This window comes from Panicum hallii, chromosome 7 (assembly GCF_002211085.1).
Source record: "Panicum hallii strain FIL2 chromosome 7, PHallii_v3.1, whole genome shotgun sequence".
Lineage (NCBI taxonomy): Eukaryota > Viridiplantae > Streptophyta > Magnoliopsida > Poales > Poaceae > Panicum > Panicum hallii.
Window position 1 is genome coordinate 24,735,153 of NC_038048.1, and position 22,096 is coordinate 24,757,248.

General features: G+C 48.1%; 1 protein-coding gene across 1 annotated transcript; it reads right to left on the reverse strand.

The window, feature by feature from the left end:
* Window positions 1-6,092: 6,092 nt before the first annotated feature.
* LOC112901404 (WRKY transcription factor WRKY51-like) lies at window positions 6,093-7,901 on the reverse strand. Its single transcript, XM_025970313.1, has 3 exons — window positions 7,086-7,901; window positions 6,849-6,974; window positions 6,093-6,762 (listed from the first exon to the last, which is right to left on the reverse strand). The coding sequence occupies exons 1-3, from the start codon at window positions 7,793-7,795 to the stop codon at window positions 6,579-6,581; spliced, it is 1,020 nt and encodes a 339-aa protein (XP_025826098.1). The 5' UTR covers window positions 7,796-7,901; the 3' UTR covers window positions 6,093-6,578.
* Window positions 7,902-22,096: the final 14,195 nt, after the last annotated feature.

The window sequence follows — 22,096 nt, forward strand, 5'->3', positions numbered from 1 at the left end:
CTCATGCAATCTACGGCTCTACTTTAACCTCACATAGGCGCAACAAGATCAAACCGGGTCCGATGGAACTTACCCTCACTCACGTACGCGTCGTCGACAGCGTCGGCCTCCTGGTTCAGCGGCTTCTCGAGTGGCTCCTCCAGCACGTGGTCTGCTCCAACGTTGGTACGCGCACACAGCCAAACAAGCTAGGCAACATACATCAATACATCACACAAGTATTATTTAGATGTGAATGAGTTAGAAGAGAGGGAGTGCGGCTAGAGCCGGCGAGCGTGTGCTATGTGTGGTGCTTACCACACCGTCAGGCTGAAAGAAGAGGAGAGGGAGGAAGCTCACCGTCGAGCGGTGCGGCACGGCTGGGAGATGGGAGGGATAGGGGTGGCGGCGTGTCGATATAAAGGTGTGGGGGTGGTGCGCTGCGGGCCCGACGGCGTGGTGCGCGGCGCAGCGCGCGCACGCGTGCCTTGCTAAAGCCGGGTCTCACGCGGTCCGACAGGGTGAGGCGTCACATCACTCGTGTGATTACGAGGTTGCATGGCCAAAAGCCGGAGTTCGCACATGTGCAGTGCAAGTGTGTGCGTGTGTGTACATGTGGCTCCTAGCTCGTGCTCTCGTGGTGAAGGGACAGAGAGAGGCGCGGGAAAAAGGGAGAGTTGTGGAGTTCACCTTTGAGCTAGCTGTGCAAGACTGAGCTGGGAGGCCGAAGAGCACCAGGGATGGGTGGCTGTTTAAATAGAGGGCGTGCAGGTTGCTGTGCGTGCGCGCGTTCAAACGCGTCATGACACCGGTCTTTGGTCAGCTCACACTCGTGCTCGGTTCAGCGGTGAAGGTGTTGGCTGGTGGCAGCAGGTGTGCTATGGCTAGGGTGACCAGCGGATTGCAGCCTGTTGTGTGTAGAGCCACTTAGATGTTCAAGCTATGGGTGTGCTGTACATGAGTGGCATCGAGTCAGGCGGCAGTGAGGTTCAGCAACATTTAATTTGTCAAGCCGTCCACGCGGGTGGCAGCGGCAATCAACGCAGCATGCATGGTAGTGTTTATTGAAGGGCAAGCCGTTCGACTCGGTTTATCCGTTGCTGCCGTGTTGGAACGTGGGTGTTGTCGTGCCGTCTAAGTGACCAGGGCGTTCAAGCTTGCTTCAGCGGAGTGAGCGCGGTGTGCAGCAGTTCAGCGGTGAGGCTTGACCACGAGGGCGCGGTCGACGAGACTGGGATGTCGGTTTGCGGTTTATTATGGTCGTTGAGCAGTTGCGCGGCCAGCATGGTCTGGCTTGGGTTGCTGTGGAGCTCGGCGCGATGCTCGGCAGCAGCTTGCTTGGGTAAGAATGGCGTCGTGGTGCTGGGTCCGTGTACAAGGCGCGTGCAGCACTGCCCAAATGGTCTTCTCACTTGTACAGGAGCATCGGTTTGTGCTTGATGGGTGCCAGTGAGGTTGGTATGACGGGGCAGGGTCAGCAGGGTGTGGCCTTCGAGGTGCCTGACCGAGGGTGGGATCGGCGAGGCGCGGCATGATGCTCGGCGCTGCAACAGGGCAGGCGAAGTGACATTGGTGCCGATGCATACAGGCGCGCTGTTTAACCAGAGGTTGAAGAAGAAGCTAGCAGCTGGGCTTTATGTGTGGAATTGACCTTGGGTTGGGCCACGTGCAAGAGCAAGAGAGAAAGAGCAGGCCTGCTGGCCATAAGAGAGTCGCAACCCAAGGGCTGCTAGTTGTTTTATTATTTTTCATTTCTATTCTCTTTTAGTTAATTCTGCTAGTTAATTTACTACTAATTAAATTATTTATGGTATTGATCGATGTTTTATCTTGATGTGAAAAACGGGATGTTACAGCTACCACGATGGGGCATCTTATGGTCTCGGATAGGATAGAGGAAATATGACGGATACTGAAGAAACGAATTGGTCCGACTATAATGAGATATTAGGAACTGTACAGAGAAGGAAAGAAAGGGCAAACGGAAAGGTTTCTACATAATTCCAGCTTGGTGAAGAAAGATGATTGATTGCGAGTGGCGGTCAGCTAACTTCGACGAACTACTAAGTTTCATATAGGAAAGGCAAAATGCGAAAACAAGGAGGTTTTCTTCTGTACATCAAAGAGAAACTTTTAATTTACTTTTTATCGATGGAAAAGCAACGAACGACGAGATCAGGACGGTGGTTGAACTCAAGGTTTTGCATGGCACGTTTCTAGGATCTAAGGCGGACTAGACCCAAAATGAGTTGAATCCAGCTCGAGATGAAAAAAAATAAATTTATTTTCCAGAACATATTTTCAAGCTTAAAATTAATCTAGAAAAGTCCAGATAAACATTTTAAACTATGAAAAATATATCCAGAAGAATCTCAAAAATTCTAAGAAAAACTCTGGAGATATTTTGGGACACGAGGAATCCAAATAAATTATTTGGGGCATAAAAAAGATTTTAGAGCCGTCCAAAAAAAGATCTAGCTCTAGGATAAATGAGAATAATTGTCAGAAAAAAAATTTGGGAAATTCTCAAAAACTCTAAGGATGGATAAACACATTGTAAAAGACATTCACATCCTAAAATTGAATATTTTAGGGTGTGATAGGGATCCATTGTCTGCGTGGTTAGCAAGTTCTATCCATTTGGGGTTTCTTCTAGTCTTAATGTGAGGTGGAAGTCAGTGACTCGATAGTTTAGGCGTGGTGCTTAGAATTGGTTAGTTACCTCGGATTGTGTTCCACCCCATAGAATAATATGGTAGACGGCAGGTGGTGATAACCCTGTCCGTCCCTCGTAGTCCACCATGTTCGGATATTTTTCATAGCAGTAGTAGTAGGTTGCCGTTAGACTCCTCTCTCACCCCTTTCTGAAGTCCTTCCTCTTCCAGCCGCCGAAGCAGATCAAGCTAGCAGATAGCAAGTTATCTGGGTAACGAGTTGGCTAACTGAAGTTAAACCCTCTACCCTCTTACCTCTTCTCCCCTGGTGGGTCCGGTTGAATAGTTCTAAGTCTAGTCGCACTTATCGTTCCTTGGATTCGATATTCTAGGTAAACTTCTTGGTGAAAGCCATATCCGTGCAAGTGCGGATTAGTTTGTATAGGCTAAGAAGTGCCAACGGTTACTTAGAAAGGCTGGTTTCTATTGGCCAAGCATGATAGTTTATTGTTTCAAATATTATAAGGGATGCGAGGAGTGTCAGCAATTTGATAATTTGCAATTGGTACCTGTTGCGTTGATGCATCCTATTATTAAACCATGGTCGTTCCGAGGTTGGGGATTGGATTTCATTGGATATATTAATCCTCCTTCATCAAAAGGACATCGCTTCATGTTGGTGGCTACATTTTATTTTATTAAGTGGATCGAAGCAGTTCCCATAAAGAATATGACACATAGAGAGGTGATTGACTTCATTACAGAGCATATTATCCATAGGTTCGGTATTCCCCAGATTTTGACCACTGATCAAGGGACTTCATTTATATCTAAGGAGGTGCGTGAATTCACCGAATCTTATAAGATTAAATTGCTCAATTCATCTCCATATTATGCTCAGGCCAAGGGTCAGGCCGAATCTAGTAATAAGATTTTGATCAAACCTATCATGAAAAAGATAGAAGAGAATCCTAGGAGGTGGCATGAGGTTTTATCTGAGGCTTTATGGACTCATCGTATATCTAGACATGGTGCTAGTAAAGTTACTCCTTTTGGGCTTGTGTATGGTCAAGAGGCTATGTTACCTGTTGAGGTGAATCTGGACGCTTATAGATTGGCCAAACAAAATAATCTCTCTGTTGTTGATTACCATGATTCGATGATGGACAATATTGATGAGGTGACCAACAAGCGTTTGAAGACTTTGAAGGAGATTGAGAAAGACAATCTTCGGGTGGCTAGAGCTTAAAAAAATGGTAAGAAATAAATCTTTTCAGGTTGATAAGCTGGTTTGGAAGACAATTTTGCCTCTTGGGATGAAGAGCAACAAGTTCGGCAAGTGGTCGCTAAGTTGGGAAGGTCCATACAAGATCGTTAAGGTTATCTTTGGAAATTCATATATAATGGAGACACTGCAAGGAGAACGTTTACCCAGAGCTCTTAATGGGAGATACTTGAAGAAATATTATCCTAACGTATGGCAAGATTTGAAGAGGAAGATGGCTAATATATGATTATCGCTCTTAGAATTATTTTTGGCTAGTGTATTCTATATTAAGCATGGACCTTAGAGTAGTTCTAGCGTTGGTTATTGCTTTTTGGCGTGCAAAGCTCACCAAAAAGGAGGAGGCATAAGTTGATAGCCAAAATTGGCAAGGACCGAGGCTGACCGATCTGCCCGACCAGTCAGACCGGTTGAGCCTGCTGTAATCCGAGTAGGTTTAGATTTTATAAATCATGATCTTTGTAAACCGACTCGTGAAAGGGTACGACATCCCTAGCCTATATATGTGAAGGGTAAGGCCGATTGAAGGTAATCGCAATCGATTCAACCATTATTGCATTTACTTTTTATTCTCCAAACTTATTTTTTCCAAACCCTAATTATGTTCTTCATGCACCTCTATGGCGTTCAAGAACGTTCTGAGTGGCCTGCTGACCTCAGAACAACTCTAGCTCCATTAGCCCGACGGAATCCCTCCCGAACTTGTGATTCTAGATCTTCGCGCTGCCCCTTGAAGAACCGGTCCAACCAGCCTGCGCAAGAGTACCGCTGGTAATGATCATTTGCGATCCGCGAGTTCCAGCATATTCGGTATGTCGACCAGATTTGCGTCGACAGCTCGCAAGCCTCAGCCACGCCACTCAGTGCTAGTTGCCGCCGCTGCCCGCGTATCCATGCATTTCCAGCCTGGATCGGCACTGAGAGAAGCAGCACAAGACGAGGTGCAAGGCGCCAGCTGCCACTGGAGCGGTCTACTAGCGGCATGGGCTCTCGACAAAGAGCAGGGAGAGGTGGGCGCGAGCGCAGAAGGGCCCAGCAGCGTCACACGCGATGCGAAGGATGGATGGCACGAGAGACGTGGGGAAGGAAGGGACCCGGCTAGTAAAAAACGCATCATCAATACATTCCGCTTCTTGCACGATAAAAAAAATGATCTGTTTTGTTTAGCTTAATCAGCAAGACTTATTCTTCGTGCACTCACGCGAAGACTAATCAGTTGCGACGAGAGAGAGACTCCGAGATCCCCTATATTTGTACTAAGTTTGGACTGGAACTGTGGTTCATCAGTGGTATGGTAGGTACTACGGTTCGTACTCACGGAGTGTATCTGACCAAGTGAGCCTATTTGCATGCAAGATTTGGTCCTGCAACCCAGTGGCGTATCCTTCTAGACGAGTGGGAAAACACACTGGTCCCTCCCCTCCTCCCTAGTGCCTGATGGATCAACCCAACCCAACAGACACGGCGACCCAGTGGTAAGAATTCAACGCATCCGACGCCGACGCAGCCGCAGCAGCGGCGCGCCCCGCCATCGCCCACAAACCCATCCGGCGGGCGGGCCCCGCGCCCTTAGCCACGCCAGCCGAGACGCGATTGGCAACTTGACCCCGCCACGCGTGACAGAACCAAACCACAAACCGGCACAGCTGTGGTGTGGACACGCAGGCCCGCCGCGCCCGCACTCCAGCAGCGGCCGGACAGGCAACCCGGCCAGGCTGACACGAGTCAACGGCGGCAGCGGCGCGCGCCCCGGGGTGGCCGCGGGCCCCACCGCCTGCCGCGTTCCTTGACCTCGTCCCCGCACCCGTCCACGTCTCCCTCCCTCTTGTGTCCGTCCCCAGCCGGGGACAACATTCCAAGGCTCTCTTCGTTTTATACTCTCTAAATTTTAAACCCATCATATTAAAAAGAATCTTGCTATTTTACTATTTAGAAGTATTTATACTCTCTAAATTTTAAACCCATCATATTAAAAAGAATCTTGCTATTTTACTATTTAGAAGTATTAAATAAAATCTGTTTATAAAACTTTTTGCACAGTTGGGTACTAATTCGCGAGACAAATTTAATAAGCCTAATTAATCTATAATTTACCACAGTGATACTACAATAATCATCCACTAATTATAAACTAATATACCTCATTAGATTCGTCTCGCAAATTAGCACTAAAATTCTACAATTATTTTTATAATTAAACTTTATTTAATACTTCTACATGATAAGATTCTCTTTAATAGGACCCTCTGAACTTTTTCCCTCGAAACGAACACACCCCAAGACCAAAAGCAAAAGCAAGCACCAGCGGCCCGTTGCTCAACTGCTGGTGCTGGGCCCCACGAGCTTTTGACTCCTCCCGGACGGATGGGAGCTCAACAATTCAATCCGGCTCTGGAATTGTGGGATCCTCCCCCACCCCCAAAGCGCGGTCAAAATCCCGCCCACCAGGCCACCACCACCACCACCATTTGTAACTTTTGTCTTCGCTTTGCCTTTGCTAATATACTACTCCAACATTTTTTCCTACTACTAATTCTATTACAAGCTGCTAAACGAACAGAGGAGGTATAGAAAATCGAAGCTGCTAAACCGGAGCCTAGTGGTGATTCGGAGTACTAGTAATTGACAGAGAAGGTATGCCCAAAATAAAAAGAGAGGAATTAATGGTTGGGCAGCTCCGGCAGCGGGGCGAGCGGCGGCGGCGCCGCCGGAGGGTCCTGCTCGGCGGGGCTGTGGCGGTGCTCGCCCTCGTAGGTCACGATCAGCATCGACGGGTCGCCGGGGTCGCGCTCCACGTGCTTACGGGCGGGGCATCCGCGCACCGTGCTGCACTTGTAGTACCCCCTGCATATCCAACAACGATTCATCAGCGGACTGATTCATTCATTCGGCTCTGGGTTGGATTGGATCGACGGAGCCATCGCACTCACCGCGGGTATGGCGATCCCTTGATGGGCTTCTGCCCGTACTTGCGCCACGAGTACTCGTCGGCGGGGATGTCCGCCACCTTCGGGCTGATCGCTGGCACGCGGATCGTCCGCTTCACCCGGTGCTTCCTGCGGATTCAACAGATTCATTTAGTTTCGTTTCGTTCCGGTTCGATTCGTCGCTCATAATTGACTGATTCACCAACTAAGAACAAGCAGCAAGGACGGATTCCAACTTACCTGCGCTTGGAGCAGTGGCAGCGGCCACCGGCGGCCCCGTACTTGCCGCCGGCGACGTTCTCCGAGTGCGCGTGCTCGTGGCACCTGCGCTTCTGCCCGGCGCCAGACGATGACAGCGGCGGCTTCCCGCAGCTGGCCGCGCCGACCGCCGGCGGGAGCATCAGGGACGACGAACCGCCGCCGCCGCGTCCGTTCGACACGCTTCCGTCCCCGGTCGTCACCGACGACAGGAACGACGAGCTGGCGCCGGACACGCTGAACCCGGAGTCCCTGCTGTACCCGGACACCGACTTGGTGAAGTCCAGCGTCACGGGCCTCGGCGCCGGGGCCGACCACGCCGGCAGCGCCGCGGGCTCGGAGCAGGCGGCCGCCGGGCCCGGCGACTGCGCCACCACGGGGCCGCGCCGGAACCGCGCGTGGCCCGTGCGGTTCAGGATGGAGATCACCTTCTTGAACTTGGACACCGTCATGTCCGTGATCTCGCGGCAGTCCACCTCCTGCAGCCGCTGCTGCAGATGGCTCTGCTCCGGATGCTGCTGGTTCTGCGCCGGCGCTGCCCCGGGCGGCGACGACGACCTCTCGCCGGTGCCCGCGCGGGAGAGCTGCGAGATGAGGTGCTCCATCCCGCGCAGCCCCGCCGCGGCCGCCTCCTGGATGGCCACCTTCTCGTCCAACCGCCCGTACCGCCCCATCAAGTCGAGGGTCATCATCTCCGCAGCCCTCTCCCTCCAACAACGCTCGCCGCGCCCGAGTGTTCCGCACTCGCCGCACTGGAGCGGAGAGAACAGGCGGAAGGAGGAGAAGTGGGAAGGAGGCAAGGCCCTCGGGGCTATTAAACGATGCCAGGTGGTTACTGGCTGTCGCCGGTGGCGGGCATCGAGTCGACCGGCTAGAGTCAAAGGGAGATTCTATCCGACGGCTGCGACCCGGTGCTGACCTGCTACAAGGGTCGTGGAGACCGGCACCAGCCGGGTTATGGGTTGCCAGCTGTTGGATGCCGCGGACGGCTGGGATGGGACGAAGAGTTGACCAGGGAAGAGCGGCCACAAGGCGAGTGGGGCGCTGTGGGTCACGGGACTAGTTGTAGCCAACTACACGACGAGTGACCCGCCTCGCGCTGTGCGCGTACCGTCGCTTTCCGCACAGCTTTCACTGACCTGTGGGTCTCAACATGATTGATACACAACTGGACCCACAGATCAGTGGCCGCTATTCGTGTTGTCGCAGAGCATCGATGGGAGGGAAGACATCTGAGGAAACTGACTATTCGTGAACCTTTTTCTTTTCCTCGCGTGTAGAGAACCAAAAAAAAAAATATGAGTGCTTGGTGATGTGAAAGGCGGTACGACGAGAAGAGATTTCTTGTCATTTTAAATCGATGTTTTATGAGTGTTTATTATTTCGATCTCGTGTGCCGTGTTGGACGTGTGAGGGAGAAAAGTCAAAGACGAGCATGTACTGGAGAGCGGAAAAGTCGTTGCGTGGATTACGACGAGATCATGGGTTTTGACTTTTCATTTGCGGTCTCTCGAAAAGGAAAATCTGGGGTCCTTCTAGTAACCCAACCCAACTGCCTTTTTGATTTGTTGACGAGGACTTGTGTGGAGTCACGGGTAAGTTGCATGGAGCCACAATTTTAGGTGTGGTGTTGACTTTTTCTCCATTTTCGTACAACTATATTCTTTTTCTTTTTGCTTTTTGCTTTTTTTTGAATTGGACTTCTACCTACGTGGATATAATTTTTTCCTCAATTTGTATGTGATTTGGTTTCTCTGTTATTTATTGCTAGGTGTCACTTTTGTGACACATGAAAGAAGATTTTAAAAGATTTCGACACTAGCAAGAAAAGTCTATCATCATAATTGTCACCTGAAATGTTCTCGTGTCGTAGCAAATTAGCAATGGTATTAGAAAAGATAATTTGTTAAAATTGAACCTCAAGGATTACAAATAGTAAAAGAAAACTTCTATTTGGAAATGGAAGGAGTTATAGATGTAAAACAAACCTTAGAGATGCATAGAAAAATCACTACTAATTTGATCTCTTAATCTTTTTCAAAAATGGATAATGGATGAATTGACCACTTGAAATTTTTTTGGAGAACAAAAGACAGGAAGTATAGCTAATATGCACGCGAGCAAAATTTAGTTGCAGTTTTGAAGTTTTTCGAGTTCAAGTACAATAATGAATGGATGGAGCTAGGAACAGATAGTCACTGGATCGCGCGTACACTAAAGTCTAGCCCGTACGTGTACTTTTGTGGCGAGGCTGTCAAGGAGGCAATTGCAGGTCAAACACAAGCCAACGAAACACAGAGGAGCGTGTTGATTAGTTCAGGAAGATTGAAAGAGTCATGTCGTATGTGCAACGGACACGACGGATCTTCTAAAGTAAAGACGTGTCACTACCGTATCTGTCAAATTACGGATCCTATTACTGGCATTGATTTGAGTTGTTGGATTTTGCTCGTACAGTGAAAGCATAACTCAACTGCTAGTAAATTGTGCTTCTACATATTACTGCTCTGTAGTCTTGAATAGTTGAACTATAACACAGTCTTCAAATTATAGGTACTATAAATTCGCGAGTATTTTGTATTGAAGAATATTTATGGCATTTGGCATAATATATACGTTATGTTTTGAAACTACTTGTATGATTCTAAAATTTATGGTACATATATTTGGAATGATACTTTTAGTCAAAATATCGAACTTTTGACTTGAAACTCTTTTGAAATCGTCATGTATTTTTGAAGGAACTATCACTCATTACCGTAGAGGCTACCTGTCCCACACACACAACACAAATTTGGGGCAACTTCATTTCAAGTTTGGATGTCTCCCTTTCTTTTTCCACACTTATCTCAAGCGAGTTTATTTAAATCAAATAAGTAGATTTGTTTTCAGAATGCACCACCAACCATCTAGACGATCTTCTATCTTGATTTTTGGCCAAGACCAAAAAGTCCTAGCTCGAAATTGCAACTTTTAAGACTGAAAAACGGGAATGTGCCTAGCTTGCACTTGATGTGTTTCCTCTTTCACTTTATAAAGACCTGTCCGTGGAACTATTCTTTAGGCACATGCTTTCTAGTTCACTCTAGGTTGCTTAACGATCACAACCACTAGTAATCTATCATAAAAATAATCAAAACTTATTAGACATACAAACACCAATATAATCAACGCTCATCCGACTATGAGAATATGTTCATGCACAGGCGACTAGGTAGGTGACCAACCTGTCGATTGGAATTGGTGGTTCACACCATCAAGTGGGGACCACACGACTAATATTCAGATCATTGATCGACTGTCATACAAATAATTTTTTTTGGTTGTTAACAGAACACATAGATTCCATGCCACTATATAAGTAGTAGAATCAATTATGGATTCTTTTTTAGAAAAAGAAGAGATACTAAAATCATATTTTTCTTATATGATGTTGACAGGTTAAGTGTCGTGCGGTTTTGGTTCATCCCTGGAGTCAACAAGCGTTGCTATTACAGAGAGAAAAAAAATGAAGTCAATGTTTTCAACCTTTTGAAGTGTGCAGCTATTGTGTGTGTACGTACTACCATGTCAGTAGGAGAGAGTAGACTTGAACCCGGAGGTGTGTGAGCCTGCAGAAAAAGTTGAAAAACACGTGCCAATACGATTCGGAGATGATGTTGAATTGGTAGGTTGGATCAACGTAGCCCCCTGTGGGAATTAACCTTGGAGCTGGGATTTATGGGAAAACACGTGCCTGCACGACTGAATTCCGGCTCCTGCCTCAGATAATCACGAATCTTTAATTAATGTGCAGCTGTTAGGATTGTATGTTCGTTCTAGTTTGTTTTGAAGGATAGCCTGGCCTGTAATTTTTCAGTCGCATCTGTTTTTGGCTCCATAAAACAGTTTTTCAAGGTCATATAAAAATTTAATGAGGTTGAGTTTGGTGTTGAATCAATTTCAGTAGCTTTCGTTGTCTCTTGATGAACAATGCGATTTCTTGATTCTTTGTAAAAAGATGGAAGTTTTCCCTTGACCCTCTCGCTCTCTCCCATTTAGTATAGGTTAGCTTGCCATCGTACAAGGCTCAAACAAACCAGTAGTAGCTCTGCAACAGTAAATAAGTTGTGTGAACATATTATGCTTGTTCTCTCATGGGCTGCACCACGTGGATCCTCAAGAACAACGAAAGATATGCTAAACTCCCCAGAAAAACCAGCCCAAGGCCAAATAGGAGCTTTTTTTTTTCCCTTCCCTGATGAAGAACCCAAATAGGACAGTCAACCGAAAAGTGGTAGCTGGTGCGACCCGACGCTGCGCAGCCCCCGGCCCAGATCGCCACTCGCAGTCGTGTGCGGCCGTCCGTCACCAGGAGCCCGCTGCGGGCCGGCGTCTAGGGGCGCGTAGTAAAAGGAGCACATCCTCTACGAGGTTTTTTTTTTAAAAAAGGATAAAATAATAAAATTAGGAAAAGGGGTGCCGGTTGGGAATATTTTGAAAAATAGTTACCTCCCGCCCGTTGATCGGGCGGGACGCGTGGGACCGGGGACCTCCCGCCCATCCAGCGGGCGGGAGGTTCCCCGAGGGCCTCTTCGCAAATAAGAAAGTTATCTTATTCGCGAAGTGGTCCCTGCGGGGGCATCCCGCCCATCCAACGGGCGGGATGTGGTCCTGAGGGGCATCCCGTCTTTTGGTCGGGCGGGAGGTCCCCCGGCTATATAAGCCCCAACCTGCTCAAAAATTTTATTTTATCTAGCAAAAATCAGAAAAAAAAGAAAGAGAGGAGAGGAAGAGAGAAGAGGAAGCGGCGAAGCTCTGTTCACACGTCGATTTGGAGGTATATTCTCATTCTAGCCGTATAATTACTTGAAAATAACTATAATCTAGGAAATATTTCTTAGAGTAGTTATATTTTGAATAGTTTTTAGTATTTTCATTTGTTTTTAGTATAATTTATATTCTGAATAGTTTAGAATCTGTAAAATATAATCTGAGAATCGCTGAAACTTAGGGTTGTCGTTGTGTATTAATATATAGTATAACTAGTTTATTAATGATTGACAGATATGTCTTCCGAGAAGGGTATTTTCAGTATATATTACGGAGAAGGAAATATGATTTATGGGCTGTGGTAGATTTAAGTGAATTCAACTGTGCGGTCAGAGGAATTACCAGACCGCACGAGAGAATATTTGAATCCCTATACAACTGATTAATGAGGGGATTAAGGATTAATTAGGAGACACACACTGTGAGTGTTCAGTGCGTCATAAATCATACCACTCACGCTTTGATCTGGGAGCTGATGCCACTTGCAAGCAACGAGGACTGGTTAACTTATCTGCAAAATGCAAGTCATTGGCAGTGGCCATTGGTACTTCTTGTCAGTGTGCACCAGAACCCTTTGATAAACATTGAAGCTGCTCCGGGGGATGAAAATATTGATGAAGAATTTGAGGAGGTAAACATTGAGGCAGGTGGCACCGCAGCACCTCAATGCGTGGCTGATGAGGGCGAAAACATACCCTTTATTGTTGAACAGCTGCAAGACGAAGAACGTGAATTGGATGAAGCAATGAATGCCGATTCGTCTGATGATGACGATGATGTGCCTGAAGAATGGGTAATCAGCGACTTCAGTCATCTTGTCGTAGATGACGGATCTAGCGTGCCTTCGGATTGCAGGGAGAATGAAATTGTCTAGGGTGCGAGGTACCACTCAATTGAAGAGGTCAATGAAGCTGTTAAGTGCTGGTCTCTCTCTCTTATGCGAGAGTTTAAAACAGTCGAGTGCAAATCTTGTAAGTATGATGTGGTATGTGTGAAGGAGGGGTGTCCGTGGCGGGTGCATGCTTATAAGGGTAAATGGAAAGATTATTGGGAATGCTCAATTGTCACTTAGCACACATGTCATTTGCCGGGGGTGCAGAAGACCCATCGCAATCTTACATCGCAATACATCGCAAATGAGATGTACGGGATGATAGTAGAGAAATATGACAGAAAAAGTACAAGTATACCATCTCGTACAGCAAGGCGTGGAGTGCGAAACAGAACGTGTTGGAGATGAGATTTAGTACGTTCGAGGCTGCATATGATAATATTCCTCGATTGCTGGCCATCCTATGTCATCCTGAAATCTATTATGACCTGAAAAGTCTAGACAGAGGAGAAGATCCGCCCTACATATTGCAGCGGGTCTTTATCAGCTTAGGTCAATGTATTAACGCATTCCAACACTGCCGGCCTCTACTGTGCATCGATGGGACCTTTCTCATAGGAAAGTATAGATTGCAAATGCTGACAGCTATTGGAGTGGATGAAAATAATCAATTGGTTCCTGTTGCTTTTGCTTTTGTTGAGAGCGAGAACACAGATAGTTGGTACTGGTTCCTGGAACGGGTTAAGCTTGCAGTCGTTCGGGATAGGGAAGATGTCTGCCTGATTCATGATCGTCACCCCGGCATACTGAGGGCAATACTAGATTTGCAGGAGGGGTGTGTGGAGACTGGAGAGCCGCCCAAGTGGCGTGATATTCGCAATAGGTGGTGTATGAGACATATCGGTGTAAACTTTTTCAGGCAATTCAAGAACAAGCACCTTATGGATATGTTCAAGAGGCTATGCAAGGAAACAAATCAGCAAAAATTTAACAAGCAGTGGCAAAAACTTGATGAACTGACCGGGAAGAAAAGAAGCGAGGACGCATCAAAAAACAGAACTGCACAGAATGAAGCAGAGGCTTTGTGTCCTTTGCCAACAGATACTGCATATAGTCGCAGAAGGTCTGGGTCAGCGGTGAAAACCTTTTCTGAATGGATTGAGAATGAACCGAAGGAGAAGTGGGCGTTACTTTACGATACCGATGATGCAAGGTACGGCATAATGACCACCAACTTCGCCGAGGTTTACAATTGGTTGCTGCGTGGTGTTCGTGGGCTTCCACTGGTTGCAATTGTGAAATTCATCGTCCGCGGGTGTACCGATTACTTTAGGGATCGGTTCACTAAAAATCAGGCATTCATGCAAGATCCTGACAGATATTTTGGGAAAATGATGACAGAATATATGACTAAGAAGGCAGCTAGCGCCCGGCTACACCATGTACGGCAATGTGGTACACAAGAGCTCAAGTTTGAGGTATCTCCTAAATACAGAGCGCGACGTGGCATGAGACGTCAAACTCATGTAAAGGAGTGCATTCTCAAGTTTGATGGAACTTGTTATTGCTCATGCATGAGGCCAAAGTTGCTGCACGTACCGTGTTCTCATGTAATGGCTGCTTGTGCGGATATTCGACATCCTATCGATATATATGTTTCCCATTACTTCAGAAAAGAGACAATTGCCAGCACCTGGCAGTATGACATCTATGGGTTCCATTTGGTTAGATCGTTCACTGAGACAGCGAATCCTGTTATATATATATTCCAGACCCAAGATCAGCACGGGTTAAGAGAGGGCGCCGTCAGACACGGCGTATTCGTAATGATATGGATGAGTTAGAGCTCCGTCTGAGGATACAGCACTGCAGTGCATGTAATCAGATTGGACACACGTATAAACGTTGTTCAAACAATGATGCTGGCTCCAGTTCTGCTGAAGCTGGCCCTACAGGTGATGCTACAGATGGAAGACCTCCGGTTGCATCAAGGAGTGGGAGACGTCGCCGATCGAGTGCTACTACGTCATCAGGCATCATTTAGTTGTAATTTTATTTGAACGTCATTTGCTCATGTGTAATATTTGCCGCGTTGAGTTTGTATCAGACCTGGATGTGTATTTGTATCGTACTATCCTAATATTTGGATTCTACGTTGCAAAACGTTATCGTTTAACCATCTTCGTACGAGTTTTAGATACCGTAATCTTCTTCGTAAAATTGAATTAAAATTTTATATGCATACATAAGAGTATGGCGAATAAATCTTGTATTTGAAAAAAGTTTGAATTTCAAATAGTTTGTGAAACATAAATTTCAAGAAAATATAACAAAAATCATAAGCAGGGGCACCTCCCGCCCACTGGCCGGGCGGGATGCCTCCCGCCCACTGGCCGGGCGGGAGGCCTGCCTCGGGGACCTCTTCGCGAATAAGAAACTTTTCTTATTCGTGAAGAGGCCCTCGGGAGGGGCCTCGAAATTTTTGTGGGACCTCCCGCCCGCTGGGTGGGCGGGAGGTCCCCGGCCCCACGCCTCCCGCCCGATCAACGGGCGGGAGGTACCCATTTTCCGAATTTTTCCCATCCGGCTCCCCTTTTTCGAATTTTATTTTTTATCCCTTTTTTTAAAAAAACTCCATCCTCTACTATCCAGTAGGCAGAAGCAGCCCGGACCCGGAGAGCGAATGCCGACTGTTGCCTGGCCTGTGGGCTGTGGCCTGGGTTTTAACGGTGAAGAAAGAGTAGCGCAGGAAACATCATGTGTCCCTAACACAAGCAGCAGCATCAGGCCCGCAAAAAATGCCTGCTATTACGAGTGATCATCAAACAGCCAAAAATAGCTATTAGGGAGGGAGAGTTTTGGTAACTAGTTATCATTACTCTGCTGTAGAAACTCATGCGGTGCCTCTAGGCAGAGTATGTGTGGACAATAGACTGCACCTAGTGTCCACAGACCGTGTCCTGTTGGGAGAGAAGGATAATTCTCCACAAGAAAGGCCTGACCTTTCCTAGATATTCTAGTGCCAAGAGCGGATTTTGTGCACATGGCGGCACTTGCACCCCCAGGTTGCAACCGTTGGATCATTGCTTTTGGGGATGCGGGACTTTTAGAGGGATTTTTATTTTGATTTGCTTGCACAACTATAACACAGAACTCGCACGATGTTTGAAAGTTTGCCGCGGGAAACATACGTCTGGTCATGTCACTTGGATTGGCTCACGATATGGGCTGGAGCGTCTGTTCTCGTTCGTATATAGTGCATGCCATACGTCGTCTATAAAATGAGGAGGGAGAGGGGTATAGACGGCGGCCAGGTTCCTTCAACTAGGTACACAACCACTCTCCACTTGCTTTAGATTGGAAGATATGAAGGGATATTTTTTGATCTAATCCTAGGCATTCGTTCCTGATCAAGGAGCTCGATCTCGGCCACTTGATGGCTTCGCTGTCCAGGCTGACGAAGGGATATGGCAGCGACATGCAAGGACGCCGTTTCTCTGCCGTACACTACTTATAATAACGGATGATAAGGCCTTAGGCACCGGTTCTGGAACCGGTACTACAACACCGAAGCTAAAAGTTATAATCTTCATCACCGGATAAATAAGGTGCCTAAGGTCCTATTTAATACTAGGTGAAAGTTCCACCCGCTATCAAAGCATTTTTTTTCAAAAAATATATTAAATCTGGGAAGAGGACGCACACATGCACGTCCACAAATCAATAAGCGCGTGTGCGGAGGCTCTGATTTGAATCCGCGACCTCTTACCTCGCGTATACCTCCCTTACCATCTACACAGCAGTAGTTGTGATTGAATGGGAGATATTTTTCTTCTGAAGTAACCCATGGAGGATCCTTAGTACCGGATGGTAACACCACGCGGTACTAAAGGCTAGACACTGGTATATCGCCATAATTTAGGTGGGACAGAAAGGTTGGCCGTGAAGCAAGATGGGCTCGAAAGGTAAACGGTCCCTGTGCGGGTGTTTGAGGACAGGGTTAGCCATGTATCTAGATAAGCATGTGTGTTTAAATAGTTTAGATAGAGCTAGCCAAAATTCGTGTCGTGTTTAGTTAGGATTGGTTAGGGAAGGCAAGTCTCCGGACTATAAATATATACTCTGGATTACAAATAAAGGAATCAATCAATCATTCGCCAACAATTCTCGGCGCATCGCCACCCCTGTTCTAGGATTTCTCGGGTAAGTGCCGTGCAGCCCCGATCACGCCCCGCGTGATCGGGACGGCATCGTCCCTGCTTATCTACCTTTTGTGTTTAACGTTCTGAAGCGTTGTTGATGGCGAGTAACACTAGTTATCTTGGCGTTCATAGAGTAGCATCGGCTCTTCCATGCTTTATTCATGCATCGTTTGTTACCTGTAAACTTTTAGCTGTCATCGTGCCCGATCTCGGGTATAAGGACAGCGTCTTTCTCTATTTTTGTTTAGTAGATCCAATCTGTTATGGTTAGTCTTTGTTCGTCGAAGATTTAGTTTGATATCTGCATGATTAGGCCCTTTAAACGGGTTAAATGTTCCGGCAGTATGTTTGGCGCTTTATAACAGCTTAAAAAGGGATTAATCCGGGAATCGGCTTTCTGTTGTTTTTAGACCTTTGTTTAAGTTGTTGTTTCGTTACCTTCCGTATCTGTTAGGCTCAATTACGTGTAGGATGTTCCAGTTATGCAGTGAAAGCTTTAACCGTCGTAGATTGGATTAGCTTAATGGTTAAAGAGCAAGTTTTATATTACCATCGGATATGTTTGCTTTGTTCATAGATCCGATCTGGAACTGAATACAATTGGCTCTTTACAGCCGATACAGGGAATCACCCGATGAGCCGATCACGGCTCGGACTAATGTTTATACGTATCTGTGCATGCAGGAAACTAACATATAACACCTTCCTGATCAGGTACAGGGTCAGGTGGCACGCCTAGCAACCCAGACGCCAGGTCGTGTGCCGGATCTCGGGCCGTTGACCGAGGGACCGGGGCCCACCAGCAGTCTCGGGATGTGTTGCCTGTTGCTGCTCGCCGGTGGGTTTTGTCCGACAACACATTCTGGCACGCCCGGTTGGACCATCTTCATCAACTTCATCGACTTCCACTGACGGGATGACGAGGGATGATCCGACCACGTACGAGGAGCTGCCTGCTGAACACAAGTAGAAATACGACGAGATCAAGGCTCTCTTCGAAGCCGATCTCATCAGCTCTTTCAAGAAGACCCGCCATCACGACATTAGGTGTAAGAGATTTTCACCTGAAGGCGCTCTTGATGGCATGGATCTGTCCACCCCTTTAGAAGATCGTACCAGAGCTGTTGGCCAGGAAGTAAACTACGTGGTGGCCCACTCACTGCACCGACACTCCGAGAGCTTGGTAAATGCTTTCGAGCGTGTTGCACTGCGCGTGGTCCAGGAAATCATGAAGCATCAATACTCTCCAACGGGACCTACCTTGGGGAGTTATAAGGGAGAATTGCCATTCCAGGCTAGGCCTCCACTGCCTTATTCGCTCGCGGCTCCAGAGTCACACGGCTCCCCGGCCTATATTGTCTACAAGGTGGGAGGTGATTCTGTGGATCACCAATTCTTCATCGAGCAGACCAAGGAGATCCCGCATAGGTATATGTGTGTTTATATACCAGATAGCAATAATCTGGTACACTCGGTGCAGAGGGCGGCTGGAGGAGTTTCCGGGGCAGATGCTGACAAACAAGCGTGGCTAGCTGCCTATGCCACCGGGCCGAGTCATGACAGTGCGCACTCGGCCCCAGGAGCGCAGACGGTAGATCAGATCAGTGCCATCCTAAGAGATCAATTTGGCATTCTACCAAAGAGGAGGGCGATCGGCTATACTAAGCCGTATCCTAGTGACTATGATTTAATTCCCTTACCGCCCAAGTATCGGCTTCCTGAGTTAACCAAGTTCAGTGGAGCAGAAGGATCTAGCTCCATCGAGCACGTGAGCCGATACTTAGCGCAACTAGGGATGATCTCGGTGTTGGATCCCTTGCGAGTAAGGTTTTTCTCGCAGTCTCTCACAGGGCCGGCCTTTGGATGGTACACATCATTAGGCCCTGATTCGATCCGCACCTGGAAGCAGCTGGAGGAGCAATTTCATATTCAATATCACTCGAAAGCAGCAGAGGTAGGAATTGCCGACTTGGCTGTAACACCCTAATGTAATTTTCCCTAATTTTAATGAATTTATTTGGGCTTAAATAAAATTTCCAGGGCTTTCTCTAATTTATCTGGTATTTAAAGTAATTTTATAACGTGGGAAAATAAAATTTATTATAAGGTCAACATGTTCGTGCATTCATGCTGGTGCATTTCTTTTGTTTGGTTGAATAGTTAAGGTTGAATTCAAATTCTGTTTGAATTCAAATTGATTGAGTTAGTTTAGAAAAGAAGAGGAAGAGGGAATAAGAGGAGGCAGCCCAACCCAGCAGCCCATTCCTCACTCCCCTTTTCTCTCCCCACCCCGGCCCAGCAGTGCGCGTCCTCTCCCCTCTCCTTCCTTTCCCCACAGCCCATCTTCCCCTCAGCGCTCGGCCCAGCTTGGCCCGAGCCAAGCGCCGCGCGCCTCCTCTCTCTCGTTCGCCTTCTGCCAACTAGGGCTCGCACGTCAGCGTCTCTCCCCTCCTCTCTCCTCTTTCTTCTTCCCCATGCACTGGCCGCCCGAGGACCCCGGCGAGCTCCTGCGCTTGGCCCGCACGCCAAGGGTGCCCCGCCGCCCTACAAATAGGATCTCCAACCTCTTCTGCCCCTACCCTCGCCGCTGCAGCCGCCACCGAAGCCCTAGCGTCGTTGCCCATCGGCTCCACCGCGCCGGCTCCTCTGCGTCGCTGTCGAGCCGTCGCTCCGCTGCACTCCTGACCCCGCTGAGCCCTGCAACAGTCTCGCCTCAACCCCAGGGAGCTCCCCGAGCCAAACAATCGAGCCTCGAGCTTCTGCTTCACCGAGATTTCGTCAAGGAGTCGCCGCCGGTGAGCTGCTTTGCCTTGGTAAATTCCTTGCCGCCGGTGGAGTTCTGGCCGTTCTGACCCCCTGCACACCACCACAGGCACCCCTTGAGGCGATCCACGGCGCCCAGCACCCCGGAGTCCATCCGCGCCGATCTTCCCTGCGAGCCCGACCGCTTCCGCCGCCCGGTCATCGTCGACAACCGCCTGCACTCTAGCTCCGGCCGACCCAAGTCCTCGGTGAGCCCAGCGTGCATCCCTGTTCCTTTTGTGCGGGTTAGGGTAGACCATAGCTCACCTCCGTGCCAGAGCGCCGCACGCCGGCCAGCGTCATCGTGCCGATCCGCCCCTCGCCGCCGCGCGCGTAGCCCGAGCCTCGCCAGGCCTAGCCTCAGCCCTAGATGGATCCCACATGCCACGGAGGTGCTCCCAGGCCTGAGCTCGAGTAGTATAGGTCACAGGAGCGCCTGGAACGCACAGCTCCGGCGAACCCCGAGCCGCGCCGTCGTGGAGTTAGGCCTCCGGCGAGCAATCGCCGCCGCCCGGATCCCCAATCCTCCTGAACTGTCCGATCTGTAACCAGCGTTCCTGATTAGATCCTGATCTCAGCAAACCATAGCCCTTGGATCCCGATCTGGTGGTTCAGATCGACGCGTACCGGTTCACCCTTGTTTTAAATCTGAGCCGTCCATTCTAGATCCGGCGCGCCGTATTAGATCTGAGGGAAGAGGGAGTCCGGAGCGTAGGATCGAGATCCAACGGGCGAGTACCGCGCGTACCCCTTCGCGAGATGGATCTATTCCGGGCCGTTGGGATTAGATCTGATGATCCAGAATAAAGGATACCGCTTCGGCCTGGTATTCTTGCTAAAGAGCCCCTGTCTTTTGGAGAAATTAACCCGCAGTCTACCCGTAGTTCAAAAATATTTGCAGATAGGTCCTTTTCTTTCCTTTTACCCCCTGAGCTTTCTAGATTTAGGTTTTCCAGTCCTTTCTTGGAGTTTTTGCAGGCTAGCCCCTGTGTCTACCCTTTAATTATGTTTAGGCCCCTAGTTTTTGCGCAGAACCCCTTAGAACTTCCTGTTTTCTTACAGAAAGGTCCCTGGACCTTGTTTTAGCCCTAGATTTCGCGTTTTAGCTCCATTTTAGTTGATTCTTGCGCTCACGCGATTGTTGTAACATGTAGAATAGTTCTAGCATAGTTTTGGGTGCTGTTTTTGATGAGGACATCACTCCTTTGGATATAAACAACAATCCTCCACAGAATGTTCAAGGTCCAATCACTAGAGCTCGAGCACGACAATTGAATCTAGAGGTGAGCTCGTTCCTAAACTCCTCTTCATATGATTATGAGAATAGATTGCTACCGAATGATTATATTGTGATTAGGAACCATGGAGAAGGCCAAGGAATACTTGGAGAATGGCTTGGAGGCGTGGAGGACCAGCAAGGACATACAAGTCAAGAGGGAGGCCCAAACCAACTGACCTCGGGTCTGTTTTTGGGCTCCAGGAGCAGTCTGCGCTAAAATGGACGCCCAGGTCACATATGGACTCGGATTTGGGTGATCTTTACATGGATAGAAAGCTAAGAAGATAACCTTTCAAATGGAGCTGGTCCCAGGCCCAAATTCATCAGGAGTCGATGGGAAAATATTCCACAAGTTGGTGTCCAGAATCTGTCTCAGTGTTGCACCACTGTCTTTGGTCCTTTGGGCCGTGTATCTTGTCTTGGCCCACTAGGGTTGCGAACAGGGGGTCTTGGCCGCCCCAAACTCCTCTTATCCAGCCGCCACCCCCCTCCTCTAGGGTTGGGTTTTGCTTAGTTCATTTCTGTCAAGAACAGGACGCCGTTCTTCGGTTGTGGAACCCCACTCGTGAGTTGAATCGATTGCTTTCTGTGATTTCGTTGCTTCTCCGTGCACTTGCTTGTGTTCTTCAATTCGCAGGCAAGAGTAAGCCTTCTTGGTGAGGTCAATCGAGCAGCAGCTAGGTTGATAACCAGAGGATTCGTGGTGCTAAGATTGCAGGGTTCATTTCTTTGGATTTGAAGCCAGATTGGTGTGTCTCGAATCTGCCCAAATCGATAGTTATCTGAACCTTTCGGAAGATCGGGAATCCAAGTCTTATCATGTGGTAATCAGAGCAAAGGTATACCGTCAGGTTCGCATCGAATCCCCCTAGTTCGAGTGTTCTTTTTTTCAACCTACAGTCCACAGCCATACTGTTTTTTGTCACACCCGATTTATAAGAACATAAATCGAGCAATCATATATGCGCCAGGATCAAGTCACGCATATATACAATAGATTATCAAGATATCACAACACATGTCAGGAATAACATTAATATAAATCGTAAACGAATCATAAATGAAT

Bases quoted from the DNA above. Each gene is read 5' to 3' on its own strand.
- LOC112901404 (XM_025970313.1), bottom strand. From the start codon at position 7,795: ATGATGACCCTCGACTTGATGGGGCGGTACGGGCGGTTGGACGAGAAG. The intron at 6,975-7,085 runs GTAAGTTGGAAT...TTGAATCCGCAG, and splicing joins TGCCACTGCTCCAAGCGCAG to GAAGCACCGGGTGAAGCGGA. The intron at 6,763-6,848 runs GTGAGTGCGATG...TTGGATATGCAG, and splicing joins AAGGGATCGCCATACCCGCG to GGGGTACTACAAGTGCAGCA.